The 27,452-nt window shown below is 41.6% G+C and overlaps 1 protein-coding gene across 2 annotated transcripts; it reads right to left on the reverse strand.

Moving 5' to 3' along the window:
- Positions 1–244: 244 nt before the first annotated feature.
- rgl1 (ral guanine nucleotide dissociation stimulator like 1) lies at positions 245–26,591 on the reverse strand. 2 transcript variants are annotated; one of them, XM_014471065.2, is made up of 18 exons: positions 26,139–26,591; positions 11,614–11,724; positions 7,604–7,812; positions 7,424–7,483; positions 7,145–7,335; positions 6,895–7,019; positions 5,832–6,047; positions 5,643–5,746; positions 5,371–5,455; positions 5,153–5,242; positions 4,540–4,626; positions 4,304–4,336; positions 4,072–4,193; positions 3,717–3,806; positions 3,412–3,598; positions 2,262–2,513; positions 2,039–2,153; positions 245–1,849 (listed from the first exon to the last, which is right to left on the reverse strand). In XM_014471065.2, the coding sequence occupies exons 1-18, from the start codon at positions 26,298–26,300 to the stop codon at positions 1,662–1,664; spliced, it is 2,427 nt and encodes an 808-aa protein (XP_014326551.1). In that variant the 5' UTR covers positions 26,301–26,591; the 3' UTR covers positions 245–1,661. The 2 variants fall into 2 exon arrangements, with proteins under 2 accessions (XP_014326551.1, XP_023195816.1); XM_023340048.1 differs by lacking the exon at positions 26,139–26,591 and adding an exon at positions 15,083–15,317.
- Between the last annotated feature and the right edge of the window lie 861 nt (positions 26,592–27,452).

Below are 27,452 nucleotides of genomic sequence, written 5' to 3' on the forward strand. Positions count from 1 at the left end.
GGCTTTACAAAGTTGATCTGAGCAAACACAGATTCAGGAAAGAGGCCCTGACTGCTGCAGTCAAGTCAGCAGAAATGTCCTCCACTCCAATAAATATCCGTGGCTTATCCTGCAGAACAGCACATTATTATTCCAAACAGGAACGAGAGCGCCGGGCATCACAAGACGATAAATATGCTGTGATGTGCTCAGAGAGATGTGCTCAAAATATTTGTATCTCAAAATCAAACGTCGAAGACAAGTTTGATAATAACAACAATAATTTATTCATGTAGAATAAGAATCTTTGGCAGTGGAGAACAGGAAATGAGGATGGGTTTTTCGGAAAACATCTCAAAGTGAAGTGTTGCATGAAACAGTCTGGCACGGCGACACAAGTCCCAACTGTGCGCTGCTGGAGTATAACTGGTCAGACTGGTCAGCGTCGTATTATGACCGCGACCCTGTAGGCGCCTGCCGATGCTGATCTGATTTAGTCTGAAGGGAAAACTGGCCTGGCCTGCAGATCGGAAGAGTTTTTATGACACAGATGGATAATAAAATAAAGTGTCCTTCTGAATTAGTCAAAGTTAAATCTGGCACAGATGGTCTTTTATAACAATTTGAGTTCATTAACACTCGTGTTGAAGATCTCTTGTTACCCTCACATTGGTGAATACAATTCTGAATGAAAAAAAAAACAATACAAAAACATTAAAAAAACCCGAGCAAAAACATGAACTCATTCAGGAAAGAGGGAGTAAAACCACTTACAGAGTGGTTCATTCATCCTTCAGATTCACATAACACTGACATCTGTCAACTGGCGTCAGTCTGAGACATTTATCTGCTTTCTCTTTCAGTAGGATGTTAAATTCATTTTCGGTCCTCACACCTTTTTTTTCCTTTTTTCATGCGAAAAGATAAATCTGCATCAGAAAGCAGCACTAATTGTACCTCTTCACCCTGAAGACAGGGCATGTAAGGCCTTTTCAGTATTTGCCAATGACTTGATAAAACCAAGTACAGGAACCAATCAGAATGCACCAGCACAGCATTCGTCACACAGCTCACAATAAGAGGGAAGAGCTGGGGCAGGGGAGGGTGAACGCATACACACAAACATATACACATATATATGTACACACATACACTGTGCACACTGTGCACAAGCCAGACAAGGGCTGTTCAAGATGCCCAACTGGGGAAAAAACACTGACGTTAAATATCTTTCAGTCAGCTAATATGGTTCAGAATACTGTTGAAGGTCCATTCAGTCATTATTAACAAAGTCAAACAGGACTGAACACCAGAAACTTGCTGTTTCATTTCCGTTCAAAGAACATTAAAGCTTCATCTACACAGATAACTCATTTTCACAATACTGTTGGAGGTCGGGGAGTTTTGCTGCTCCCCGCCTGTGCAAAAATCTGTCAGAGGCCACTTGGGGTCACTGTTGCACAGTTGCACAGTTGTACATCAAGGCTGACAAGGTGATGATGGCACAGTTTGTGATGAGACCCAAATGGGAAGAGTTTGAAAACAGTCTCGGAGAGCTCACTGAGATGCATCTGGTCCATATTAAATAACTCAGAGCTCTTAGTTTATTAATAAATTCTCCCACTGCTACGATCCAAAGTGGCTTGGATTAGCGAAGAGGCCGAGGGAGGACCAGAGGGAGGTCACAGCGTGACTTTGCTGAGTCTGACCGAGAGGCTGGAGCGATGCTGAGCGCGAGGAAGAGTGGAGCTGCAGCGGCTCCTCAGCTGCACGGGTCGACCGGCCGAGCCTCGAGCGCGCAGCAGGAAGTCGAAGTTGGCTGAGGTGTTCATGGCGTAAAAGACGTTGGCGTTGTCAGGAATCACCAGCTCTGAAAGACATTAAAGAGAAGACAAACACTTAGTTTTAAGAAGCTGTCAGTGATGTATTTCTAAATGAGAGCAAGGTCAAATAATCAGCGGAGAATATAAAATGTCACTAAAGTTGAAATCTTTGTTTTTTTTTGTGTGTGTGAATTTGTTTGCCTTTAAATTACACTTTTTGGCAGCCATGTTTTTACCTTTCTCCTCAGAGATGACCTGCACCAGCTCAAATCCTTCCTCTGGCTCCACCTCCAGGTTGTGCTTCGCCATGGCTCTAGCTATCACAGCTGGGGTCTTGTCCTGACTGGTCAGCTATTTAACAACAACAAACATATCAGGTTACGCCTGCTTCATCGCAGATTGCCTCAAAATGCCGAGCTGTTTTCTTTTGAAAACACAAACCCTGTGTTTTTTGCTCACCAGAATGCTCTTGTACAGATTGCCGTTGCCGTGCTCCAGGCTGACTCTGATGATGCACGCGTCCTGGGCTTGGGTGTTGTACGCCGGGCTCTGGCTCAGGGAGCAGGGGGACATGGGCGTGAGGGAGATGCACCGCCTGTGGGTGCCGGGACGCCCAGGCAGCGAGGGCGAGGCTGGAGTCATGGAGCCGCTGGCGGTCGATGAGCTGGTGTCCATGGAGTGCAGCGAGGTGCAGGACGATGACTCTGAGAGCTGAGGAGAGACAGCCGTGGTCATGTACGAATGTTATTTGAGGCAGCAGCTGAAGAGAGAACAACTGAAACAAAGTGATACTTTCGCAAGTTTTAAAAAGTAAAGATAGTTAACTCATTAGAAAGTTGCATTCTATTTTCTTTTCTGTTTGTTTCCTTTCCCTTTCCTCCTTCCAGTAAGCACAGAATCATGACATCCAGCTCAGCAATGTGTTGCACCAGCTTTTTACTTTAAATGCAAAACAGTGTCAGATAACAAAGTCATACATTCATGGAAATGATAAGAAATAACTCTATCTTTTTCTTTTCGGAGGGGTGATGTGGTTTTTTTTTTGTTTCTTACTAATAGTTAGAATTTATGTTCTTGAAAAATGTCTCTAAGAAAAAGTTGACTGCAAACTTTAACAATCACTAGCAGATTTCCACTAATGCCATTTTTATACTCCACATGAAACATGTCTAATTATTCTAAGTTTTTGTTCATTTGCACACTGACCTCGATAAATGTTTGCATCCCTCCTATTATTTACAATTGTATCTAATTTTAAATAACATTTGTGCTGTTATTTGTAGTATATTATTGTTTGCAGTTTTTTCCCCACTTCTTGTAAATAGTCTGCTTTTTATGCACAAAATTAACACTCACATCTTGTTTTTTTCTCTGAATTACACAACTCCTTTGCATATTTCTCTTAATCTGAGTAAGCTTTTTGAAAAACTGTACAGTTTGATTCTCATGTTTTAAATTTACCGTTGCTGTACTGTATCTCATTCTTATCTTTTATGTTGTGTGAATATGCACTCTTCCACTTACCGTACCTTTCATTTGCCCTCGGTGGGACAGTAACGGATATTCCTATTTTGTTCTATTTCTGACATCCAGTTCGGTTGTAACTCACCTTGTTTTGACTGGAGTCGGCGTTGTGAGTCGGACTGGCGAGCCCCTCGTTGTCAGATGGACTGCTGGAGTCGTTGGACGACACGCTGACCGAGTCCATGCTCTCTCCCGAGCTGCCAGCAGGAGGCGAGCGCGACGTCTCTCTGACTGGTGAACTGGGTGTGCTGCTGTCTGGCCCAAGAAACAATCTGCCCAGTGGAGGAATGGGAATTATATCTTAGTAAAAGAAAGATATGTTTAGATGTGACTGTAACCCCTGACCCCCTCAGATCTTTGGTCATTCATCTGTTTTGTGAGTGAACTCACAGGCTGATTCTCTTCACCATGCTCTTTCGAGGTTTGGGTAAAGTCGGGCTGCTGTCGCCAAGCCCTTCGATCTCACAAGACAAGGCGTAGCTGTAAGACAGAGCAATAAACCTTGAATATCATAAAACTTTAATAAGCTGTGTGCGCTGCCAGGCAGAGAGGAGAAACAAAAGACAAAATCAACACAATAGATCAGTGGGGAGTGAAGAAATGGTAGAAAACAGGGAGAAAGAAGCTCATCGTGTGTTTTTGAGCATGAGCAATAGATCCAACAGACCATAGCTCACGCACCAATTTGATTGTTGACACATTAGTCAAGGACACAAGATACACTGTGAGAGATAAGCAGCAGTACCTCTCCTCCTCACTGAGTTGAGGTTGGTTCTTAAACCAGCGGAGGAAGGCCTGGTCTGCAGTCAGGCAGTAGCTGTTACAGGCCGACTGGAGCAGCTTGATCTGGGCGATCACCTCAAACTCCTGCAGAGACAGAAGGACAGAGGGATGGTCATCAAAGGCGGAAAAATGCCTCACATCAGAAAAGCCATTTGGATCTTTTATGTCAGCCAATAAATAGGTGGATCCCTCACCCTGCGTCTCTTCTCAAAGTTGAACAGGCCCCCCTGTGGACACAAAGACACAGAGAGCTTACGGTCAGAACCTGGGGGCATCACATATCGGCGACCGCTCAGACAAACAGCGTTAGGTGGAGCTCGTCGATTGGTACAGCAGCAACACAGGCACCAACATCACATCTGGAAGGTTCTGTTCACTCACAGCAAACAGTCGAGGGTCTAAACCTGCTGGTGGATTTTGTTTTATTTACCTCCACAATGTCTGGCAGGGCTGTGTCCAGCATGGTCAGATCAGTCAGAAACGTCCCCAAGTACGGTATTGTCCCTTGCATTGCGCCCTGTGGAAAAATATTTTTTGTTTTTTTGGTCACTTTAACAGTAAATAAGATATTGCATTTGATCTTGTAATATTGGTTATATGTATTCTTAATATTTGAGAGAAAAAAAAACTCTCAAATTTGACAAACGTCAGTTAATTTGTAGAAAGTGAACAGACAGAAAGCAATCTGTGGCTTCTGTAACGGCGCATTAGTCTTCTTTCTTAGCTCTCTCCCTGATGCTGCTGGAAATGTTTGATTTTGCTGCTTGCAGCTTTAATTTACACTGAGCTGTTGACAGATGGCGAGGCAGGCCTGTAAATTACAGCCCCGACTTAATGTGCGTACAGCACACAGTGCATTGCATAAACAAAGCTAAGTATGTGGCTTCAGCATCCTGGAGAGGCAAGAATTCTCCTTTCACTACATTGCTCAGGAAGAATGTGTTGTTTGCATTTTTCTTTTCGTGTCAGCCGCTTTTGAAAAGGGACAAAAAAAATCCATTTGTCTGATTGTTGTTTCTGAACTTCACCAGGGATTCTCTCACCATTTCCTTCTGCAGCTGCAGTCTCTTGTGGGTGCGTTTTTGGTGATCTTTGGCACAACTCTCCAAACTGGCAAACTTTGAAGTACCTTCCTGTGAATGAATGAAAAAAAAAAAAAAAGAAATGAAAAAGGTTTTCACCTGAAGTTTGACGCGAGTCAAATAGGAATGCATTTTAGAATTTAGCTGGGTCGGTGGGAGGCAATCTAGATCCGACTTACCCTCATGAGCAGCTCTCTGCTGGTCAGGTAGTTGTTGTGGTCAGAGAAAATGTCTGAGAGCTCCTCAAATGTCTGCATGCTGTCTCTGCATCAAAACACAGGCTTATTTCAGCAACCAGGATCAGAAACAGATGCTAAACTACACGTGCAAAAAAATCCCCAAAACAAATAAATAAATAAAAAACGCAGTAACTTGCTTCCAGGAAGTTCTGCCAAAAGTCTGATTTGTTTAAAATAGATTATTATGCACACTTGAGACGCTGAATGCTTACTTGTGAACACAGGCCCATACTCTCTTCAATCTGTACAAAGGGTTGGACTGCAGTGCCGACACAATCGCTCTCAGGGATGAGAAGTTTTTGCGTATCCTGCACTCCTGCGCCGAGACACCAAACAAACGGTCACAACGTGGCTCACCACTTTTCGTCTGTACCTGGGATGCTTCTGGAACTTTTCCTGACCTGGGCGATGTCTATCCAGCGCTGGATGACCCTGGCCCTGACATGCGGTCTGAGCTGTCTGTGCTTCAGCACCGTGTTCACCACGCAGGCGGCGATGGCGTTGAACTGGGTGATGGTCGCGCGGATGGTGGGCGCGCTGTGCTTGTTGTCCTTCTTGTCCCTCTGGGACCAGATGGAGCCCAGGCAGTGGTGGGGGACGACCTTCTTAAACAACAGCTGGAAAGAAAAGATACAGAAACTGCTGCTGAGTATGGCCGGAGGTGTGGTGAGTCCAGCGCAGAAGTAGCTGAATTTTCATACAAGAGCAGCATAAGTTTAAGTAGCTTGAGTAATTTCTCAATAAATATGAACACAAATTAGCCAGTATATGTGGCACTAATGGATATTTGGTGCTCTAACAGCTCAACGTTTGCTTGCACAACTTGTGCAAATGAGATTATATAGGTATTTGAACAAGTTTCTAACTTTTCCCTTTGTTGTTCCTTTCTTTTTGTCAAGTCCCAAAGTTTTTATTCATTTACTTTTACTTGTCAAAGTAAGGTGTCAAAGAGTTGGCGGGAAAGTATGTGAAAAAGGGGGCCAGAATTGAAAGCCGAGCAAAACTTTCACTTTATATATAGAGAGAAATACATCTACACATTTCTTATTTTTTTAAAAATCAAAAAGTATTTTCTTATTTTTTAAGAAAATATTTTCTTAAAATATCTGAACAAGATACGTTTCTGTGAGGCTTTTTAATTTGCTTTTTTGTTACACGTGATTTGGTTTCAGAAATGGTAACAAAAATTTTTCAGATCTACGTAATAAAATGAGCTTCTCTGACTTGACTAGGGCACATCAATCAAATTTTTTTTCAAGTTTTTGATTTGAAGCAAATGTATGAAATTCCAAAGTTTTTTTTGTGGGCACATTACATTAAAATATTTCTGAAATTTTCTGATTATGTTGAGTCAGAAACATAATCTGATTCAACACTCTAACGATGGCTGTAACTGGAGGGATATTTCAGAGGAAAAGCATCGTAGAGATGTGCAATGTTTCCATTTCTTCTGCGTCCTCTTACCGCGTCCATGTAGGTCAGCTGCTCGGCCACCAGATCAGCCTCAAATGACAGGAAGTCCTCCTGGACCTCGATTTCCACCTCTTCTTCCTCCCCGAGGCAGAAGGAGCTGTTTCCCTGGAAACCAACTAAAAACAGACAAAAAATAGATAAATTATTAGACTCCAAATAAATTAATGAAAAGCAGAGAGGAAATTAAACATAATTGGGGGAAAAAAAACCCAAACAAAACAAAACAAAAAAACACAGATACCATCTGTTTCGTCCATGTTGGCCTGACCCTGCAGCTGCTCCAGCAAACCCTCGGCACGTCGGAGAGCCTCTGAACCCGGCAGAGCTTTGCGCAGGTACTCCATCAGCCTGTGGAGGGAGGGGTAGTCCGGAGGCTCCTGGAAGTCCTCGGGACACTGGTCCAACCAGGCACGCAGGATAGAAGCCAGGGCGCTATCGGTGCACAGAGTGTGTAATTAGTGACTGATGCCAATAGGAGCTCAGCTGGAACTGACTGTGACGTATTAAAACTGAGTCTCACTTTCTAATGGCTTCACTGCTTTCAGTGCCTTCCTGATGATTTTCTTCCACACTCCCATACCTGCCAGAAAAAAAAAAAAAACTCAATTTAAACTTGCAGCCATTCACAATCACGTATATCATGTTCTTCATTTTTTTTATGTAGATAAAAAATGAAGGAAAAAAAATGTGTCCGCCCTACCTGTCCAGCAGCAGCTGCAGGACAGTCTGGGTGCTGGCAAAGGCTCTGTAGGTGGAGAGAAAGATGGAGGTGTAGGTGAGGTCGTTGTCTCCGAAAGCCGTCAGCAACGTCTCCACCAGGCGCTCCAGAGTCCCAGCGCGGATGCTGCGGATTTTGCAGGTTTCCAGCTGGCTCACCGTGTGGCCGGGAGGCAGGCGATCGCCCTCCGCCTAAACACAAACAAACACCTTCAGACTGCGGCACCAGAACACATTCAAACACCTGCTACATGCGTCTTGCTTTGGTCACTCTCAGGTGGAACAAGGATATCAGAAAATCTTACTTTAGGTTGAATAATTTACTATTTTCTGCAGGAAAACTCCAACAAACAGTCTATATCTTCACCATAAAAGTATTTCCATGACAGTTTTTCTTTCAGCATTTGAACCCATTAGTCCTTTATTTGTGCGTTGTTTCCTTCTTGTGTTTTCTCCTCGCTCTTTTCCCCGCAAGTTTATTTATTTTTTGCATTTCCTTTTAACATTCCTCCGTCTACGTTTTAGAGTATTGTAGCCGCTGCTTTTCACTACGTAGTCGAGGAAGGCTGTTTTTTTTACAGTGTGCCACACATTGGAATGAACCTGGTGAAAACTTTAAAAAATCTGAATTTGTAACTATTATGCCAATAGATTTTGTGAACATTTTAGATTTCTAATTTTATCTGCTTATCTCCAAACCTGCTCATTTTTGTAACAAAGTTTAAAGACTGAAAATTTGAGGCGAATATCTCCAGACGTTTTGAGTTGGAAAGTTGGAGATTTTTCACCAAACCCAACTTCAACATCAAATATGGATACCGATGTGAAAAAGCTGAGCCCGGGATATGAAAAGGACAAAATAAATAAATAAAAAGACATAATGAAAGAAAAAAAAGCAAAGAAGGAAGTGACAGAAATTAATATACATATTAATAAAACATGCAATTATTTATTTTAAGATAGATGATTAAAATGACAAAAAATGGAACATTAAATAAATTATGCAAAAGAAATTGAAGAGAAAAAAAAAAATCATGCTGAAGTAAATTCAAGTGCAGGTCTCTCCCCCCCCTCTTGTTATTATTTAGCATTGTTGCCTTGGTTACATTGTAACCAACTTTTTTGGGTTCAAAGTTGAACCACAGGACGTTTTGTACCAACCATTTATCATTTTTTACCCCAGGAGGACGTCCTGCACCGTCCAAAGTCACAGATGTAAAGCGATTTTTAATAGTTTTCTCATAGTCGACTGGAAGCAAATGGGGTAAAAGGACTCCGCTAAAAACATCTACCAGCTGGAGGTAACTCCATCGAGCTATTTTGACTTCAATCAGAGGTCATGTCTCACATTTCGGAAATAGACATAATTAGAGGGATCAAAACCAAGAAAAGTCTAAATAGGGTTCAATAAAAAGTTCTAGCAATATAAGGAACCATTACATTTATCTATAATTCTGATTTTGACATTTTCATTATCACTTTTATGCTGTATATGAAGATGCTTAAGTACAAAGGAAAACAAATTTGTAGCTTATGGTTAAAATGTGTACAAAATGGCTGCAAAACAATATGAAATTGTCATAAAAACCAGCAAAGGGATGAACAACCATCCCTTTATCTTTGCACCAATAAGTGCCTTATCATGATCTCACAACAAGTTATTATAATACTACTGCTACATATTGTGCTGATATCTGGAGTATTTAATGAAATACATTTTTTATTTTTATTTTTTTATTAGCATGCTCTGTACTACAATGCCTCAGACAATAATGATACTGTCTAAATTTAGCACTATAGGAAACAGTGAACATGTATTTTCTGGTTGCGAGTTTTACTCATGACATATTTTTCTGTCGTGTTCAGAAAAACAAGAGCATGACATGTCAATAAGACACAAGGTTACAAATTATAGTCCGAGATAAAAAAATCAATCCATCTCTGATAACCAAAGAATAAGGAGGAAACAGCAACGATAGCCGTGACCTATTTTTAATCCCAGTTTCTCCAGATGTGTCCGACTATTGTGTCCGAAGGGGAATCGAGCGAAAAAACAGGCAGGGAGAGACTGTGGGAGGGTGGCACATATGCGCACTGAGAGGAGGGAGACCTTGGTGAAGTTAGAGCGCTGCAACAGGAAACGCTCCGATCTGCTTTTAATCACAGTGAAGCCCCTCCTCCACCCGCCCTCCAGACACAGAGGAGGACAGCGGCAGAGCAAACCTCTCCCACCACTCCCCTCTGATAAGAGCCTAAACGTGTAACAAGTAAGATTTCTATCTATGCGAGTTGAGTCACCGCTGGGTCACACAGAGTCTTAAACGTCACAAATCGCAGTGCATGAAAATAAACAAGATTTGCCCGTTTGAAATCCTGTAAATGCAACTGAACTCGTTAGAGCTGCTTTCTCCTTCGCTGACAATCAATAACTTCCAGGGAGTGTGCTGATGTGTCAGCTGGAATTTTCTCCTGCTGTCCGTGTTCGGTAGCTGGCACTGATCAAAACACCCGCTTTGTTTTAATTAGCTGCAGCACAGCAGTAGGTGCCTCGCGCCACTGTCGATATATCAATAGGCCCTTATAGCTGCAGGGCTTTTGTGTTATTGTGCAGCTTACTCACCAAGTTCCCCAACATGTCCCATGCAAAAAAAACAAAACACCAATGGGACAAAATACAAGACTCTGATTTATGTCAAACAGAAACTCTGTGAAAACGCCTAAAGCAAGCTAATGCCCTATAATTTGTCCCCTCTGTGCTGCATAATAATGCAGTCCACAGCATCTTATTATGCAGGGCATAATAGCAGAGGAAAACAGCACTGCCTCATATTCTCTGGAAAAGCGTTTAATACTCTGTTTTTTCCTCCGTACCAGCATTTGGTAGAACGCGTTTCCCCGTGCTGAGAAACAAGCAGCTTTACCAGGAGCTGGACAAGTCAGGAAATCACATGCTCTAGCAAAACAGTCCAAGTCGAGTGAAACTGTTGCTTTTTTTTTTTCTTTCTTAGCCAGCAGCTGAAAGGTGTTGCCTAAGTTAAGCAGGCTTAAAACGTTAAAACAATAACAGTGGTGTCAAACGGCTGATTTAAACAAAAAGGGTCAGTCGAGGCGTTCTGGTTTTAAACTCAACAACAGATAGCTTCAGCAAACCATCTGTATATAATCAAATGTATGGCAGTTCAATATAGCAAAACAAAAACCCGGGTTTTACATTTTTGCAGCAGAAAGCCGGGAAGGAAGGAAAGCATCAGGAGTTCATGTGTCTGCTAAGGTTTGTTTTGAGCCGGCGCTCACGACCGATTATATAAGGTCATATTTTTACGATCTAGTCAAAGTCTACTGTAAAGAATGCGGTTATATGACTGCAGTATAGGTGTTAGTAGAAGGTCACTTAGAGATGTTATGCCCTTATCAGAGGTCGTAACCTGTCATGTTTCATAAGAGTAGACTGGCCCAAACAATGCCCAGAGCCAAAATAAATGGAAAAAGGGTTTAACAGAAAGATATATTACACAGCTAAATTAAATTATACATAAGAGAGGGAATTTCATGCCTCTTTTTTTTCCACAATTCATGGAAAATGCTCACTTACAGAGAAAGAGAAGCTGATATCTATTGGCTACGTACAAGGTTACGGCATAGTAGGAAATGTGATTTTGAGACTCCAAGAAAACATAAAGTTTCCTTCTGGTCAGGGGTCATAAGCTTTCATATTTTGTAAGAGTTAACTGGCACGAATGGCATCGGAACAACATTAAAACAAAAGTATCTTTAGAAAATAACATAAAATTAAATGTAACAATTTACGAGATCTGAGCAATTTATGATATATGTACATTTTTGGATTGATCAAAATTACCCAAAAAAATCAGCCTGATTCGGGTGCAAAATGAAGGTAAGAGGGAACAAAATGACCGCATAAACTGGTAAAGGCACGACTTGACCCGACACTGGAAAAGCTTGACCAGATGCAACCCCTCATGTCAGACTCACCCCCAGCCATCTTGCTCCCTTGTTGGCCGCCTGTTGAATCTGAACCCTCTTCAGTGTCACATTGTAGACAGCTCCTTCCTCAACTTCCTCCCCCCAGTCCTGCACCGAGCTCTGAAAAGAAGAGGAAAAATATTATTGAACTTCTTGCAGGAGAGGAGGGACCTCATGTTGAGGATTAAGAGATAAAACAGCTTCCAGTAGCAGCAGCGGCAGCAGCCTCACTTGCACAAATGTCAATACGATGACTTTAAAAAAACCAAAAAAAGCAGGACTTGACTCTTTAGAGACTGGTGCAAGAAAAAGAAGCAGAAGGTTGAACAAAAAAAAAAACAAACAAACACAGCATAAAGTGAAAGGAAGTAGGGAGAGAGGAGTGCAGTAAAACATAAAGAAGGACCACACTCCCCCCAGCCCCCACCAGCGCAGCAGCCTGCCAGGCCTCCCTCCCTTTTTCTTTACTCCCTCTTTTATTCCACATCCATCTCTTTCACCGCCTGTCTCTGGAGTTGAAATCTGGCTTGGATTGCTTTCCTCAGAGCTCAGACAGACAGAAGATAACAGGCTAAGCGAGTCAACTCTCCAGAACAAACACCTAGATTCTCACTTTTCCTCTTTGCCGACGCAGACGCCTGTTTGGCGAAGCTCAAAGGAGCGTGGTTGCAAATGTGCGCTGAAGGAAAAGAGCGCTAAGACTAAATAGATTTGTTCTGGTCTTGTCGCCAAAGAATGATATGTTTGTATCTGCATGTAAATTAATTCCAAACACGAGAGTGCATAAGAACACAGAGCGAGCAGAGAGGAGTCATAATGCAAAACTCCTGCTTGGAGAGAGATCTGCTGAGGCATCAGCATACGGAGACAAAAACAAAGGCAGGGCTGGCTACGAAGGAGAAGCACTGGCCAGATATAAACAATCAGCTCGCTGCACTTTCTGAAGAAATCCTTAAGAATACAAAGTCAACACCAGCCAAGATCCTTCCCGCTCTCATTTACACAACTCTGTGGCAAAGTCCGCTTCTACTCCCCAAACAGAGGGCCAGCGGGTAAAGGGATCAAGGGTCAATGTTGCCTTTAACAGGCTCAATGGTCGGTCTAGGAGGCCCATGACTGGGCTGTGTTTGGGTTTTAGCAGAAACATGGGGATGTGAAAGTGAAAAAGCAGACACACACACACACACACACACACACACACGCACACACACACACACACACACACAAAAGATAAGAGAAAGAGTACAAATGATTTGCAAACAAGCAATCTGCTTCTCGTCTGACAGTCAGAAATATGTCCCCGCCCTCGCGACTGCCCTGACCCGCTTCTGGCTGTCCGGCCGACTGGCGCAGAGACAGATAAATACATCAGTGGATGACTCATGCAGTCCACACACTCCCAAAACAATAGCGGGAGGTCTTGGTCCCGCTGAGCTCACAGTCCTGCACACACACACACGCCGACTGTTTTTTCATGATGGAGGTGTGTTTTGGTGCGACATGTTTGAAGGCTCATTTTGAGGCAGCATTCCTGGAGTTTTGTACACAAATGGAAACCAAAACATTTCCATTTACACGTGTAGCTATTCGACAACAGCGACAGTGTAGATAGAATTTACAGAGGCTGCAAGTGATCAAACCCAACAGAGAGGTGAGCTCTTTGTTAGAAAATATGAGGATAGTATCAAACAGTTATGACTCAACTCTCCTGATGACTTCATTTAGTGTAATGGTGGGTTTGATTTGTCTTTGGAGTTGGAGCTTGAATCTGAGCTCGATTTGAGCATTTTCTAGTTGAAAGTCATGAAGTGAGCGGGATTGCTATTTGCTTCAGCATTGACTATCAATAAAAATGGAAATAAAAAATGGATATTTCTCTCTATTTTACATACTCAAACATTAAAAGAACATGCCGATAAATAGATACTACACAGCACTATGTATGTTCGTGCTTTTAATGAGACACAAAGTGCTAATAAATAGCTGCTACCTGCAACATTTGCTACATTTTATGTGACCAGCAGCCATATTGAATGCTAAACAAGCAGCCGCGACCCTGAAATTGTAATTCTGCCTTCAGGGGATGTTCTTGCTGTTCTCATTAAATTCATTTTGAAAGTATAAAGATCCCACATCATTAATCTAGATAAGCTGAACTCAGAAGTTGAAGCTAACAGCCTGAGAGTGGTGAAGATTGACTTCTTAAAACAACTCAAAAAACCCCCTCTATGCCAGCACTTTTATGCAAACTTTTAAATCATTCTCAAGGTTGGTGGTTAGCTACAAAGAAAGCAATTATTATTTAAAAACCATAGCTGGTATTTGTGGCGCGCCACAAATAATTGTCCTGTGTGCAACATTCACCAGAAACAAACCATAAGGGACTAGGTGTAAAATTCAATACAATACCATGTACTTTGACCTCTACGATATATATACATATATATATATATATATATAAAGTGGTGAAATAAACTTTATTTATGGTATATTTACACCACTTTATTTCATATCAGAAAGTTATTCTGACCAAGGATATTTTACATTTATCATTTTCAGTTGTTGTTTCACACAGGAGCATCAGTGATGGTGCACAACCTCCAACTAACATTAATGCAAAGATTTATAGGCTTCTAAGTGAATTCAACGCAAATGTAATAGTTTATAAAATAAAAATGTTTCCACCGTTGTTTTGAGGCTTTAAAAGTCAGATTTGATCTCAGTCAGTTGTTAGCTTTCAGGTTCCAGGTTCAGCAAAACTCTATACTAAATGAACATACCAAGGGCGTTATAATGTAGATAAGATATTTTCTGTTAATAGCTGAATCAGAGAACCTCACTTGAAAAATCCGGACATATCATACAGAGAGGTACACATTAGCATCTCTTCTCAAAAACAGCGATCCATCATTATCCGATGGTTTGAGACAATACCCACAATAAAACAACAGTTGTGTTAAATCTGCGGCGCTGATCTCCTGCATGTTATTCTTTCCAGGACGCAGCTGGGACCTGTGGAGAGGCTGTTTTTGGCCCCCGGGGGCTGCGCCAATTGTTCCCTGTCTCTGTCGCACTGTGGATAACCAAACAAAAGTTTTCATATCCATCATTATGCAGGCGTCAGCAGACGGGTCGGGGATTTTAGGCTACATCAGAGGTCGCTTTTCCAAAGTCTGCGCCTCATTTTTACGCAGCAGCTCCATGTGGGTTAAACTGGGTTTAAAGCACAATAAAAGCAAAAGTGTTCATCTGCGCCCCCCAGCCCCCATATTCACTCTCTTCCTCCTCCTCTTTCTTCTTTCTCCCGTTATCAACAGCTTTCCCGAGCATATGCACCCCTCCTCCTCCTCCTCCTCCTCCTCCGCCAAACCACCAACTCTATAACCTAACCCAACTCTCCCCCTGCTTTCTAAACCGCACATAACACAGCACAGACTGAAAAACTAATGCAGCCTGTTTTTTTCTTGTTTGTTTTTACCATTTTAGTTTTCCAGGCAAACTTCATGGTTAGCGTTTCTTTCATGATCCGGGGACAGCATCAGCTCTCCAGAACAATCCAATCAGGGGGGAAAAACAAAAAAGAAAAAAGAAAAAGTGCTCCGCTTTTGAAATAAAAATCCTTTAAAAGTGTTTTTATTCCTCCACACGTTTCTCTCTAAAGTCAGACTCCTGCTTCTCTGGTCTGTCAGCAAGCACTCCCTTCTTCCACTGAATGACCGACCTCCTCCTCCTGCTCTACTCACAACAGTCCGGTTTAAACTCCTCCTCCTTTTTTGTCTGACTTTCATCAGACTGACAGCAATGTGCGCACTCGGAGCTGTGATTTCTGCTCGCGCAATTTCACTGTTAACCTGTTTCTTTGCGAGTTAGAAGGAAATGTTCATGTCCAATCATTTGGATTTCCCCTCCAGTTATTTTCGAAAACAAAAGGGGTGCTTATGGAAAATGAGGGAGGGGAAAAAAAAAAACACAATTTCAATGAGTACGTTTTTTGGAATATCTCATTGCTATTGGATGCTGAGCATGGATCATGGAAAAAAAGTAGTTGCAAAATCAATAATATATAAACAAAAGCAAAAAAAAAAAAAGTAATATAGCCTATGTCAGACTTGATGATGCAGATAATGCTCAAGTTGTGATGAACGTCGAGGATCAAATTTTCCTCCATTTATCGCTACCTGTGCCTTTATTTATGCCATTAAAAGTCTCTCCATGCTGCAGCTGTTGTGCACAGTAGAGTGTAGTAACGCTTTTCATGAAAATAGAGACACCCATACTACAGAAAACCTTTCATGCTTTTGCAGCTGATTTAATATTAGACTAGAGTTAAAAGTAGCTGCAGGTCCTGGTTAATAAGACATTATTCATAATGTTTTACCTGTTGAGGTAACAGTTCAACCGACTAACTCTACCACACCCTCAGTTTAAGTTGACGTTTCAAACACAAATGGTGCAAATAATCTACACATAGATTATTATCTTCCACCCAACAGCCGCCTTGTGTGTGGAACATCTGCAGCCCCTCGGCCCCTGTGTGGGACAATACAAGGAAAGCGGTGGATGCCGTCACTGGTACTGTGCATTGTCGATGGCAGCAGGAGGAGAATGGGTTTAGTGTGTCAGGACGGGCAGTACTGTTCCACTGTGAATGTGTCTCCACACGTACTCAAACGGCCCACTTGTGTGAGTAAACGGGAAGATGTGAATCAAGCTCTGAGCTCGTGAGGGGTCTTTTTGTATCGCAGACATGAAGCAAATGTGAGCAAGTAGACCCATAAATTTATCATGAGCTGATAAATGACAAAGGAAAATTCCTGGGAAAAAAAGAAACAGTTTTTGTTCCTGTTGCCTTAAGTTTCCAAAATTCGACTTTATATTTTAAAGTATTAAACTACTGAGGAACTTTTAATTCACTGTGTGTCTATATCAAGTTTCCTGTGTGGCAAAAAAAGTTGACTCACCACACTGTAACCCAATCTATCTAAAGTTGACTGATTGATCTGAGGTTGTGAAGGCTTGAATTACATTATGATGCATTGTCTATAATTTTAATATTCAGTTTATAAGACTGGAATACCCTCCCATCTTGACCTTCATCGCGTCAGTACACAACCTAAACGTCACACTCAGCGTCAGTGACTATAACACACCATCACCCATCTTCGTACACACGAGGTGCCCACCAGTACTCCCAAACATCTTGACTCAAAGGTCACCAAGAGGTCAGAGAAGCCTGCTGTACATCTCCATCAGTCGTTCTCCATGTGTGGTATCAACCAGCATCAGTTTCTCTTCTCTCTGTTTCCTCATTGCACTGCAAATCTGGCCTGTGTCCAATTCCCAGGCCAAGTTGCCCCCGGTGTCCGCTCGGGTCTGGGGAACTCTGGGAAGCCCAGAGGGGCAGTGGGAAGGTTGCAACCCCAGAAGACCTTTGGCCCAGTCCCAGGGGTTAGGAGTGTTGGTCTCACAGCGGGACTAATGTCACATGTCCACAGAAAACAAGGCATTGGACAAATGTGACGGCTGCAACTGTGTAATGGATGATCACATGAGTCTGTGCATCCTTCAACTTGGGAACAACACACAACCTTTTCTCCTCAGGTTCATGACGCACTATATAGGATTGTTGTCAGATTTTAGGACATTATTATTGCTTTTATTGTTATTATGAGTTGCTATTGTTGAGTAAGGGATTGGTTCAGCTTCTCTGACATGTAGGACGTATGATGACTTAATATTTTACACGCAACTTGCAGAAATCTTAGCTGCTGCTCAAACCAGGAGCACTTAAAAACTGTAGCTGGATTTACAGTTACTAAAACTCAAAGCCAAATTAGCTCACAATAACTGCTTTTTTATTTTTTACAACTCATATAATTTAAAACTATTTACACTTTTGCTATTTTCTCAACTGAACAACTATTGTCTGCTTCTGATCACCAGTGTTGTAGTTTCTGATTGTAAGCTGTTCCAGACCACAGGAATATTTTGTGGGGAAGTAAGGGGATACCTGGGTGAAACAAGTTGTAAAGAGAAACAAAATGTTTGTTACAGAGATAAAAACAACAACAAAAAAAACATTTCTAGGCTAACATAAGCAGCATTAAAATACAGTAGTATGAATCAGAGTCTCTGGCAACAAAATGTTGTTTTCTTCAAGAGACAATTTGCTTTCAGATTGCTGCAGATAAATTACTATAGTTAAATACTCCACCAAAAAATCCTAAATCAACCTATTATTTAGTCACCACCGTAGCTTTGTAGTTGAAAGACCCTTCAATAGGATCTAAACAAACATAAACCTCTTTCAACTACAAAGCTACGGTGGTGACTAAATAATAGGTTTTCTGTCATTTTAGTTTAATAAAGTTAGGCTGAATCATTTTGCCTAAAATTTCGACATTCCTCTGGGTCGTATTTGTCATAAGGTAGGTCATTGGTGCCGCACACCGATTGGTGTACCGGACTGATGTCGAACCCAAGCACCCTCCATTTTAGTTTTCTCAAATAGAATGGAAAAAGGTGCTTCAGGTCTTTGAGGTTTAAAGGTTGTGGGACTCTCCAAAAGGTTGATAAAACGAAAACTATAAAAGAATCCCTACATCAGTCAAAAGGAGAACATATAAGATTGGATTTATAAATGTATTGTTTTCTTTTTGTCTTCATCCTCTTCCTTCAGCACTGTTTTTACAGTAAAAATGAGTGGACGGAAAATTCAATATTATGCAACTTCTCTCTATAAATTTGTTTCAGTCTGTCTGTAACTGCTAAAAGCCAAAGGGTTCAGTGAGGTTGGATGTTTAAACCCCAGCAGTAGTCCAGCATTGTAATTCAGACCATTTCCCTGTCCAGGTTTTCCTTTCTGTGGATGCCTAGTGACGTAATTCCACTCAGGAAAGTCCTTGACCAGAGCGGATCCTTTCTTAAAATTCCTCATCAAAGGAGTCCTGCCATTATCCAGCCTCTCAAGCGCTCTCTCCTGTGCTCCACAGACAGCACCGTAAGCTACAATACCCACAGAAAGGGGACAAAAACAGGAGGAGCACTGCGAGTGCTGTTATTGCACCACAGTGGGGGGAAAAAACGCACATTCCAGGAAATCTCCCGCTTCCTGCCCTCAGCCTCCTGACTCCAGCGAGGCTGCTGTCCTCATACCTTGACTGGCTGGGGAGTCTTTCTGCTGGCCTGAAGCGAGGCCATAAAAACTGACCAATGAGGGGGAAGCAAAGGAGACCCAAAAGAGGCACGGAGCAGGTAGTCGCAGCAAAAGAGAGGGATGCTTGACAGCAAGATAAAGACAGCAACTGTGAGAATCCTGAGCTGCGTTTGTAGCATCTCTGTTTATATACGAGATAAGGGGGTCATGTATCAGACAAAGTGCAGCACACTGTCGAGATTAGCTTGAAGGAACATTATCTCAAGTTTGGGAGTGAGAGACCGAGGAGTTCACAGCTCAAACAGAAACTGAGAAGAACCACGCTGACCGGAAGACAAGAGTGACGCAACTGGACAATCTCTCCCTGGCTTGGAGAGAACAAATAATTCCTTAATTTCAAACAGGAAAGCGACACGGTAAGAGAGAATGGAAGTGTCTGTCAGGGGAAATCTATTAAATCTCAAAACGATGCACACTCCTGAAATAATATCTGCTTTCAAATCGTTTAAATCCTGTGTGCCTGGGTGTGTGTATTCAAAGGAATATGCATGATGCTTTTGCTTTTGGTTGAATGTTTGCGTGTGGTTGATGACTTTGGGTTTCTAAAGCATGCCTCCCAGCAGAGGGCAGAGTTTAAGAACCAAAGTGTTTATCCAGAGTCAGCAGAGATTTTAGTGAGAGCAGGCAGGCCGGGAGGGAAGAGAAAAAGAGCACTCGAGTTATAACTCAGGGTCGCAGTGATGTGTCTTAGCTTCACAGACCTTACAAATGAGACAATTAAAGCTGAAATGGGGAATTTAAGTGAAAGATAATCAGCGGTAGTGAGAGTGCATGAATAAATAAAACGCTGCATATTAAAAGTTGAGACTATCTGGATTTGAGTCCTTTATTTCCTTCTCCTCCAGTCTCGGTCGAATGAACCTTTTGTTGAAGGAGTTGCATTAAAGCTCAGTCTGCCTCTCTCTCTCCTCTGCTCTCTTATGTCACGTCTCTATTACTCCCCTTAGATCTTTTGTCTGGGTTGTTGTTGAGCTGTCTCTGGTTGGGTGACATCATTCCTTTCCAGTAAAGTCCAAAACTGCAGACATCCCCCCCAACCCCCCCAACACACACTCCTCTCTTCTTCTCCTGCTCCTCCTCCGAGCTCAACATGCAAGCGCTCTTAAAGGAAAAATGTTAAGTCCAGGTGTTGCATTATTCTTACAGCTGCCAAATAAGGTTGAGCTTAAATAAAACTGAAAGTTTTTCAGACTCTGCGTGGGCTGAAAACCTAGGAGGATTCAAGAGTGATTCAGATGGTGATAAGTTTAGAGGGTTTTATTTTATTTTATTTTTTGTATTTAGAGGAATTGCCAAAAAAAGAAAAAACACTAAATGGTTCCAGAAAACCCTTCCCCCGCATGTGCCCTCGAGCCTTGACCCCCCTTGAATCTAAGCCCTGCTAAGCCTGGAATGAATCGGCCTGAACTGGCTTGGATGTCTGTCTGTCTGACCCCGTCAGCTAATGAGAGCTGGACCATCTGTTGCCCAGCAAGTAGATGCAGACCCGAAGTTGTCACCTTCGCAACAAAAATAATAATAATAACACACGGCGTCAATCAAACAAGCAGCAAGCCAGTGACGACCGCTGCCACTGTAAAACTCAAAACACTGGAAAACCACAGCAACACACAAATGTAGCAGGAGGAAACGTGCTAAAACTTTTTTTTTTTTTTTTTTTTACATTAAGCATCGTGGAGTTCTGGGGTTTTTCTTTAATGTTATGATGCAGTTTGTTTACTCAGCTCATGATCACTGTAGGAAATGAAACTGCAGCCAAGCACAGAGGCCACAATGCAACGGAAAGAGGGCAGTAATTCAACTGTGGCACAGAAACACACTTCAACAACACAGCCGTTACCATAGCGTTGACCAAAATGTGACACACTGTAAAGTTTAACAGCATATAAAGCTAAATGAAACTAATGCATGGCTGGATTTCCTGCACTGTATTTTTCTGTTTACATCCTTTTTATGATGCAGGGACAGTATTTTACTCATGGGCATTTGCTGACACGGGCACTGACTGAATGCTGACCAGTCACATTAAAAAGAGCACTGCACAAGTCCTGAGCAACAAAAAAAAAAAAGAAGAAACTTAGCAGTGGCAGCTTGATCCCAGTCATGCGTCCTGGCTAAAGCTGCATGTGCTGCCTGAGCGGGAAAAGAGAGAATTAAGTGTGTGCATGTGTTTGGGAGGGGACACCTAACCATAAATCCCCCCAACCCAACACACACTCACACACACACCCAGATCATTTTATGTAGCTATCAACCCATGAAATACACACATATACTTAGTTGCACGTGCCACCATCTAGAACACTAGCACTACCATATGGTGCAATGAATTTCTGCCCCAGTTAAGCGAGCTGCTATTGTTTTGCTACTCCGAGACAACATAAGGGGGACAGCGACAGTGTCAGCAGCATTGACTTTTCACACCAAGACCTGTTATATGAACTAATTAGGTCCAGGATCGCGACCTCTGCCGAGCTGCAGGCGCAGAGACAGCTTCACAAGCAGGAGGTCACTTAAGAGAATAAACAGCATCTAAAGTGTTCAACTGATTAAGAAGGTCATGTTTTGTCAGTGGTGCAGTTCGAAACATGAGAAACAACAGATATTTCCAGAAAAAAAAACCTTGACTGTCTCGCAACTTGAAATGGATGTTTGCATCCCTTGCAAACGTTGTCCGCAACCAGCTACCTCCAGAAGTCACAAAAATAATAAACAGAGTCCAGCTGATGACTGTTTTTTATGAGAATAAATCCTGTGAAAGCCTCAGAGGTTTATTAGAGAACAATAGTGACATCAGGATCATCATGAAGAACAAACAGCAAAGAAAACTGAATGAGTAACCTGTGGAGATGTTTAATCCAGGGTTAGGTTAAAAATGAAAAATTCTTACATTTCCAGGAAACACCTTTCAGTCCATCATGTCAAAATGGAGAGACTGCAGAGGTCTGCAACCTGCGGCTGCGGAGCCACATGTGGCTCTTTGGACTGTCCTCAATTCTCCTAATAACTTTGGCCAAAACTGATATAGAATGAACCATTATTTTTAAATACAGATATGCAGGTTTTCCGTTTTTTTATGGAATTAATTTATTACATTTCTTCAAGTGATTCACGCTGAAAGTGTTATATTGTGATGATACTAAAGTAAATTGATTTATCATGAATGTTTTTGAGATATTTTTCTTGTTAGTTTTTTCCCCCTTTCTTTTACGTATTTCTTTCACCAAAAAAGAAAAAGAAAATGCCCAGATCAGAATACATCCATAAAATGGTGCTTCTATAAAAATGACACATCCTCACACATTACACAATGAAGCAGGATGGTGGCTTCATTGTGCACCTTTACTTCCTGAGGTGCAGGCAAACTGGTCAAAGTTGAATAGTGGAATATGGATTGATGGATTAAGCACTAAAAATGCAACCAATGGTTTATATTGAGGCAAATACAGCTGGTAAAACAGATCTGTAAATATAAGTGAGAATCTGTGGCAAGACTTAAAAAGTGATGTTTATAGATGTTCTCCATCTGACTGAGCTTAAGGTGTTTTACTAAGAGGTAAAAGTAAGCTCATGAGTAGTAGTTCATGATTTATTGTCGTATCTGGAGCTGAATTACATTGTTCTCTAACTAGAACTGGCAGAAACTTAAAAATAAAGCGGAAAAGACAAAAGACGTTTCTACAGGGCTAAAAAGATAAAAAAAATAAACAAATTTATAGTTCTGTGAAGTTTGCTCAGCAATATGTGGAAAAGTTTAACGTGTATAAATAGTTTTGCCTAATGAGTTGACCAAAAGGAAGTTTCTGCCTAACTTTGACACGGTCCCAATTATTCTTCATTGTATTAGTGTCAAAACTGAGAAACAACCAGGTCAAAGGTTACGTAAACCAGTCGCATCTGGATGAATGAACCCTGCTTGGAGTGTTGAAATCGTTGACAAGTCATCAAAACACATGATGAGCAGAAAGAGCCAAAACATCAAAACTGGAAACACTGAGACGTCACAACGCTCCGGCATGAAACGTGCTCTTCCCGGTGCAACAAGACAGAAAAGGGGAAGAAGGAGCGCCAAGTCAGCTTTCTTATTTTCTTTCAATGGAAAACACAGAATCATCAAAATTCTCTGTCATTTCCCTTCTTCCCTTTTCTCCTCATTTTCTTTGCATAAAGTAACTTCTGTGTTTCCGTTAACAGGCCAGCTGAGGTTGTTGAACTGCCCTGCTGGATGTTATGCACCAACAGGGCTGAGGGGGGAGAGGATATTCCCTCTGCTGGAGCTTTTATTGATGGGCTTGTGGCTTAATTACATCGCCCTTTAAGTGGGTAAAAAAAAAAAAAATTCTGGGGCTTTAAAATGAAGTTAGAAGTGTGAGGCAAGACAATGTTATTTGGTTAATTGCAAAGCATCTGGTATCGGAAAACCCGTTGCTTTCAAGTTCTCAAGTTACTGAATCAATGTATCCAGCAGTTTGCGTGAACCGACATTGGTTCTGATAATGACTGACGCCTCAGCACTCTTTCTTTGTCTCTGACCTGAACTGTGGACTTGACAGTTTTCTCCAACAGCACGGCGTGGAGATTACAGAGAGAAAACTAGAGCAAGTCACTGGCTCTGTCGGTCGCACAGTTTCATAACCTCCTGCAAGGAGGCAAAGGTGAGAGAGGAGGGCGGCAAACACCTGACACCTGTAAAGTCAAAGTAATCTGCGTCAGCACCGGGCAGAGGGTAAACTCATAAAAGTGCCTTTTAAATCACAAAATGTGATCCATTTGGTGGAGAAGAAGAGCGTTGGATTTTTCAATTGGCGCTAATGTATTAACACCGCTAACAGCTCTGTTGGATCCTTGCATAACTTTATGGAAAGAGCTAAGCTCTCTCAATAATCATGCTGTCAAAATGTCATTCCAGCTGAGGAGGCGATGATAAGTCAACACAGTGAAAACAGTCACAGGGATGAGCCTCGTACAGCAGAGTTCATGCAAGTAATCTGAGCCTTTAGAGGGGGCCTGCCAGCTAACCTCCACTCTCATCATCCACTGAAACAATTGGAGGAAACAGGGCTCTGTGATGGGGCCGCATTTCGGCCAGGATGTTAGATAGGCAGCGAGGAGGATGACCTACTGAACTTAAAAACACTTATATGCGCATCACAGCGAGACTGCGATCCTATCTACATTGAGGAAGGAGCGAAAGAACTACAGATTCAGCTCTACCGTGTTTCAGTAGTGCAAAACCATCAAACTTTTAAAAGCTTCCCCTCCCATCACTTTTTTAGTTGCAAAATAAAAAATATAACATTTGGAGCTGTCAATACAGACAATGTCTGAGTTTGTCCCCGGCAGGGGGATATTTCCTGCCCATTCGTAGTTTTCTATACTCTGATCAGCCTGCTGTGAGGACATGTGGTTGTGTGACTCCAATAAACATTAGCTGCCAGTGGGAACTTCATCAGAGTTATTTTTGAATTGATCAGAGATTATGATCTGTCATATTTCATGAAAACTGGTCCAAATGGTTGTGAAAGCAAAATAAATTGGCATACTTTGCAAAACAATGTTTCCTGACAATGCTACACATTTTAATGAGATTTGAGCATTTTTATGACTATTTATCTTCATAATTCACAGGAATACTTAACAATACGAAAAACACAAACCCATACACCATAAATAATGTACGTAGGTATGAAAAAGGACAAAAAGGAAGTATGATATAACAAGTAGGAAAGATGGAATGGCAAAATTTGGTTGCAAAATGTCAGTAAAATTTGGCAAACTATGATGTGGTGATTTTCTTTATTTCTTTCTTTTTTAACACGTATTGATAAACCTTTTGTCAGAAAATCCCTCATTAGTTCTCCGAGTAACAAGAGTCACAAAAAAATTTATTCCTTCTTTAAAGGTCTAGACTGAGTTTAGTTTTAAAATTAAAATATACTTATGCTTCAGCTTTTCTGTATGAGCTTAATCATACACAGTTTCTGGGGCTATTTGTGACGCCCAATCGCAGAGTCTCAGTTGGTGATGATTGACAGTTTTAATAGCAATTAAATTTGCTACAGTACATTTAAATTCAAAAACAAATCTACTTTGTTTCTCATGATGGCAGTTCTTACTTTTTAAAAGTCTAAAATATTTTTTAGTTTCTAAATCACATATTTAGTCATAGGCTGCATCGTTTGAGCTTTCGTTGATGTGTGAAGCAGGCAGGGTTCTTCTTTCAGACATGAAAAGGTTTGTTTCTCTGATAATTACATGGATGTTACAAAAATTAATTCATTCATTTTTTCTCCAATCAAAAGGATACTCATCAGATAATAATTAAAGGCCTTCCAGCAGTTTTCAGATTTCACCCTCTTCACTTAGAAAAAGTCTATGCGGTCATGGAAAACGGTGTGTTCATGCACACAATTATCGATAATCTGGTGTTTCTCTGCAGGTTGATTTCTGTTAAAGTATTAAAAAAGGCATGTATGATAGCTCTGAAAATAGCATTAGCAGCATTTATGTTAGTCTCGGCAACTGGTCAACACTTATCATGCTAAGAATAGATTTGGAGAAAAAGTGAAGTCAGTCAGCAAGACGCAACACCCAAAACACACAAAACATGTAATAAACGGTGGTTATGGTAAAAATGAATCACTGATTTATAAGAATCCAGCTGTCCGTCAGTCTGTGCCACCAAAGATTTCTGTAGAGTGTGAATTATTGCACTGTGACTTGTCAATTCAATGCATTAAATGCCATCAAGAAGGAGCCAAGAGACGGGCTGATACTCCCCAAGTCAGCTGCTTAGTGATTTTTATGCAGTTAATTAAGATTTTTCTAGCAAATTAAATTTAATTTTAGTATAACTAAGCAAGATGTGCCTACTGATAGTTTTTTTGTTTTTGTTTTTCTTTCTAGGATATCTTTCCCATCACTGTCCTTCACTTTCTCAAAGTCACCGAGCTCTTCTAACCAAACAGACCTTGAAGAAGTTACAAACACAGCTGATATCGCTGACCCTCACTGCATAACTTTAAATGCTTTCAATTCCAAGCTTCTTTTTCAGATATTCATGTTTTACTCCCCACATTCTAGGAAATTTCCTATCTACATAAAAAAAACCCACACAAACATAAAACAAAACAATAGAAAGCATAAACTGCAACACGTCACACATACCGAGCAACAACACAAGGCAGTCGTACAGCTGGTAACGTCTGCCAGATTGTTTAAGGAGACAGGAAGGATCTGTGCTTTCCCAGAAATGGAAACAAGATTTCAATAGACACAATCGTTCTTGGTTTATGTGGACAACAGGTGCGGTACTGACCCAGTGGTGAGGGCTGCTCTCTGGGGAGCGAGGCTGGTACCTCTGCAGAGTGACACCTCCCTCCCCCTCCAGCAGTAAGGTGCTATCCAGGTCGGGACAGTGGTTTAGCTGGGCGCTGATGGGCAGAGACAGTAGGGTGGCCAGAGGGCAGTGGGAGATCATGGCAGCCACCTGCTTCAGCAGCAGGGATGATAGGGATGGAAAGGCATTCTCCAGTCTTGAAGGCAGAGTGGAATGAGCTTTTGGTCTTCTTCACTGGCTGGAAATCAGAATGGAGAAGATGCAAATCCTTAGGGACGAACAAGTTTCTTGCCAGATAAGTCAGTCCTCCTCTCAGTGTAGCCGCTGATGATTGGCAAGGGTTTCTCTAAATTTTCGTCTTACTCTCTTCTGCTTTTTTTTTTTCTTTCCTTCTTACTTCTCACCACACATGGAGTTCAGTGTGCCAACAGCTCTGCACCACGAGTGATTAAAGTCTATTGTCTCTCTTTCTGTTTTCACCTCCTGCATTCATCACAAGAGGGGGAGGAGTTATAGCTCGGTGGCCCTGCCTCCCCGCCTTAAAATAATAATAAAAAAAACAGACCAGGGACCAAGGAGAGTTTGAATGTGAAGAAAAAAAAGCAAAGAATGGCAGGAAAGCTGGGATAAAGGGAAGGATGTTAGAGGAGAGTTTCTAAGAATGAACAACAATGGTAACTACTTAAAAAGAGAGCTGGCTCAGCTATCGCTGATCAAACTTTAAGCCACCAAGCAGAGTTTAGGTTTATGAAAGTATTTTTGATATGTTCACATATGCTCTTGCAATCAAATCTGATTAAAATGAGCTAATTTTATCTGACAAATGACTAAAGAAAGGGGGCTTTACATTAAACGCTAATGTGTTTAGGTGTGATGCTTCCTCACAAAGTTATGAATTATTTAGAGTCTGATTAGCAGCACAAAGGTCAGAAACATGTAACGATCATGAACAGAGAGAGAAAAGTTCATGTGTGGAGTTACACGCTCCATATGTAGACCTTATGGGGACTAAAACCCGACGTTGCCTTCTTTGTTTTCATTTATTCTCTTCCATTCATTGATCTGAGCTGAAAACGTGCGTTTTTGCAATAAATAGCTGGTTTGGCTTTACTGTTTTTTCACTGGCTGTTTATTTACTGCGAAAACAGGACGCAAGGTTTGATTTTATACTAACGCTTTCACCGGTAGGAAGCAACTTTCATCACACCTTGTACAACATTAACTGGTGAGTCTTCTGTGTGTTTAAGTGTTTGTGTGTGGGAGAGACTCGGAGCTGTGCCTGGTCCCAGATAA

The sequence above is a fragment of the Xiphophorus maculatus genome, chromosome 9 (assembly GCF_002775205.1).
Source record: "Xiphophorus maculatus strain JP 163 A chromosome 9, X_maculatus-5.0-male, whole genome shotgun sequence".
In the NCBI taxonomy this organism is placed as follows: domain Eukaryota; kingdom Metazoa; phylum Chordata; class Actinopteri; order Cyprinodontiformes; family Poeciliidae; genus Xiphophorus; species Xiphophorus maculatus.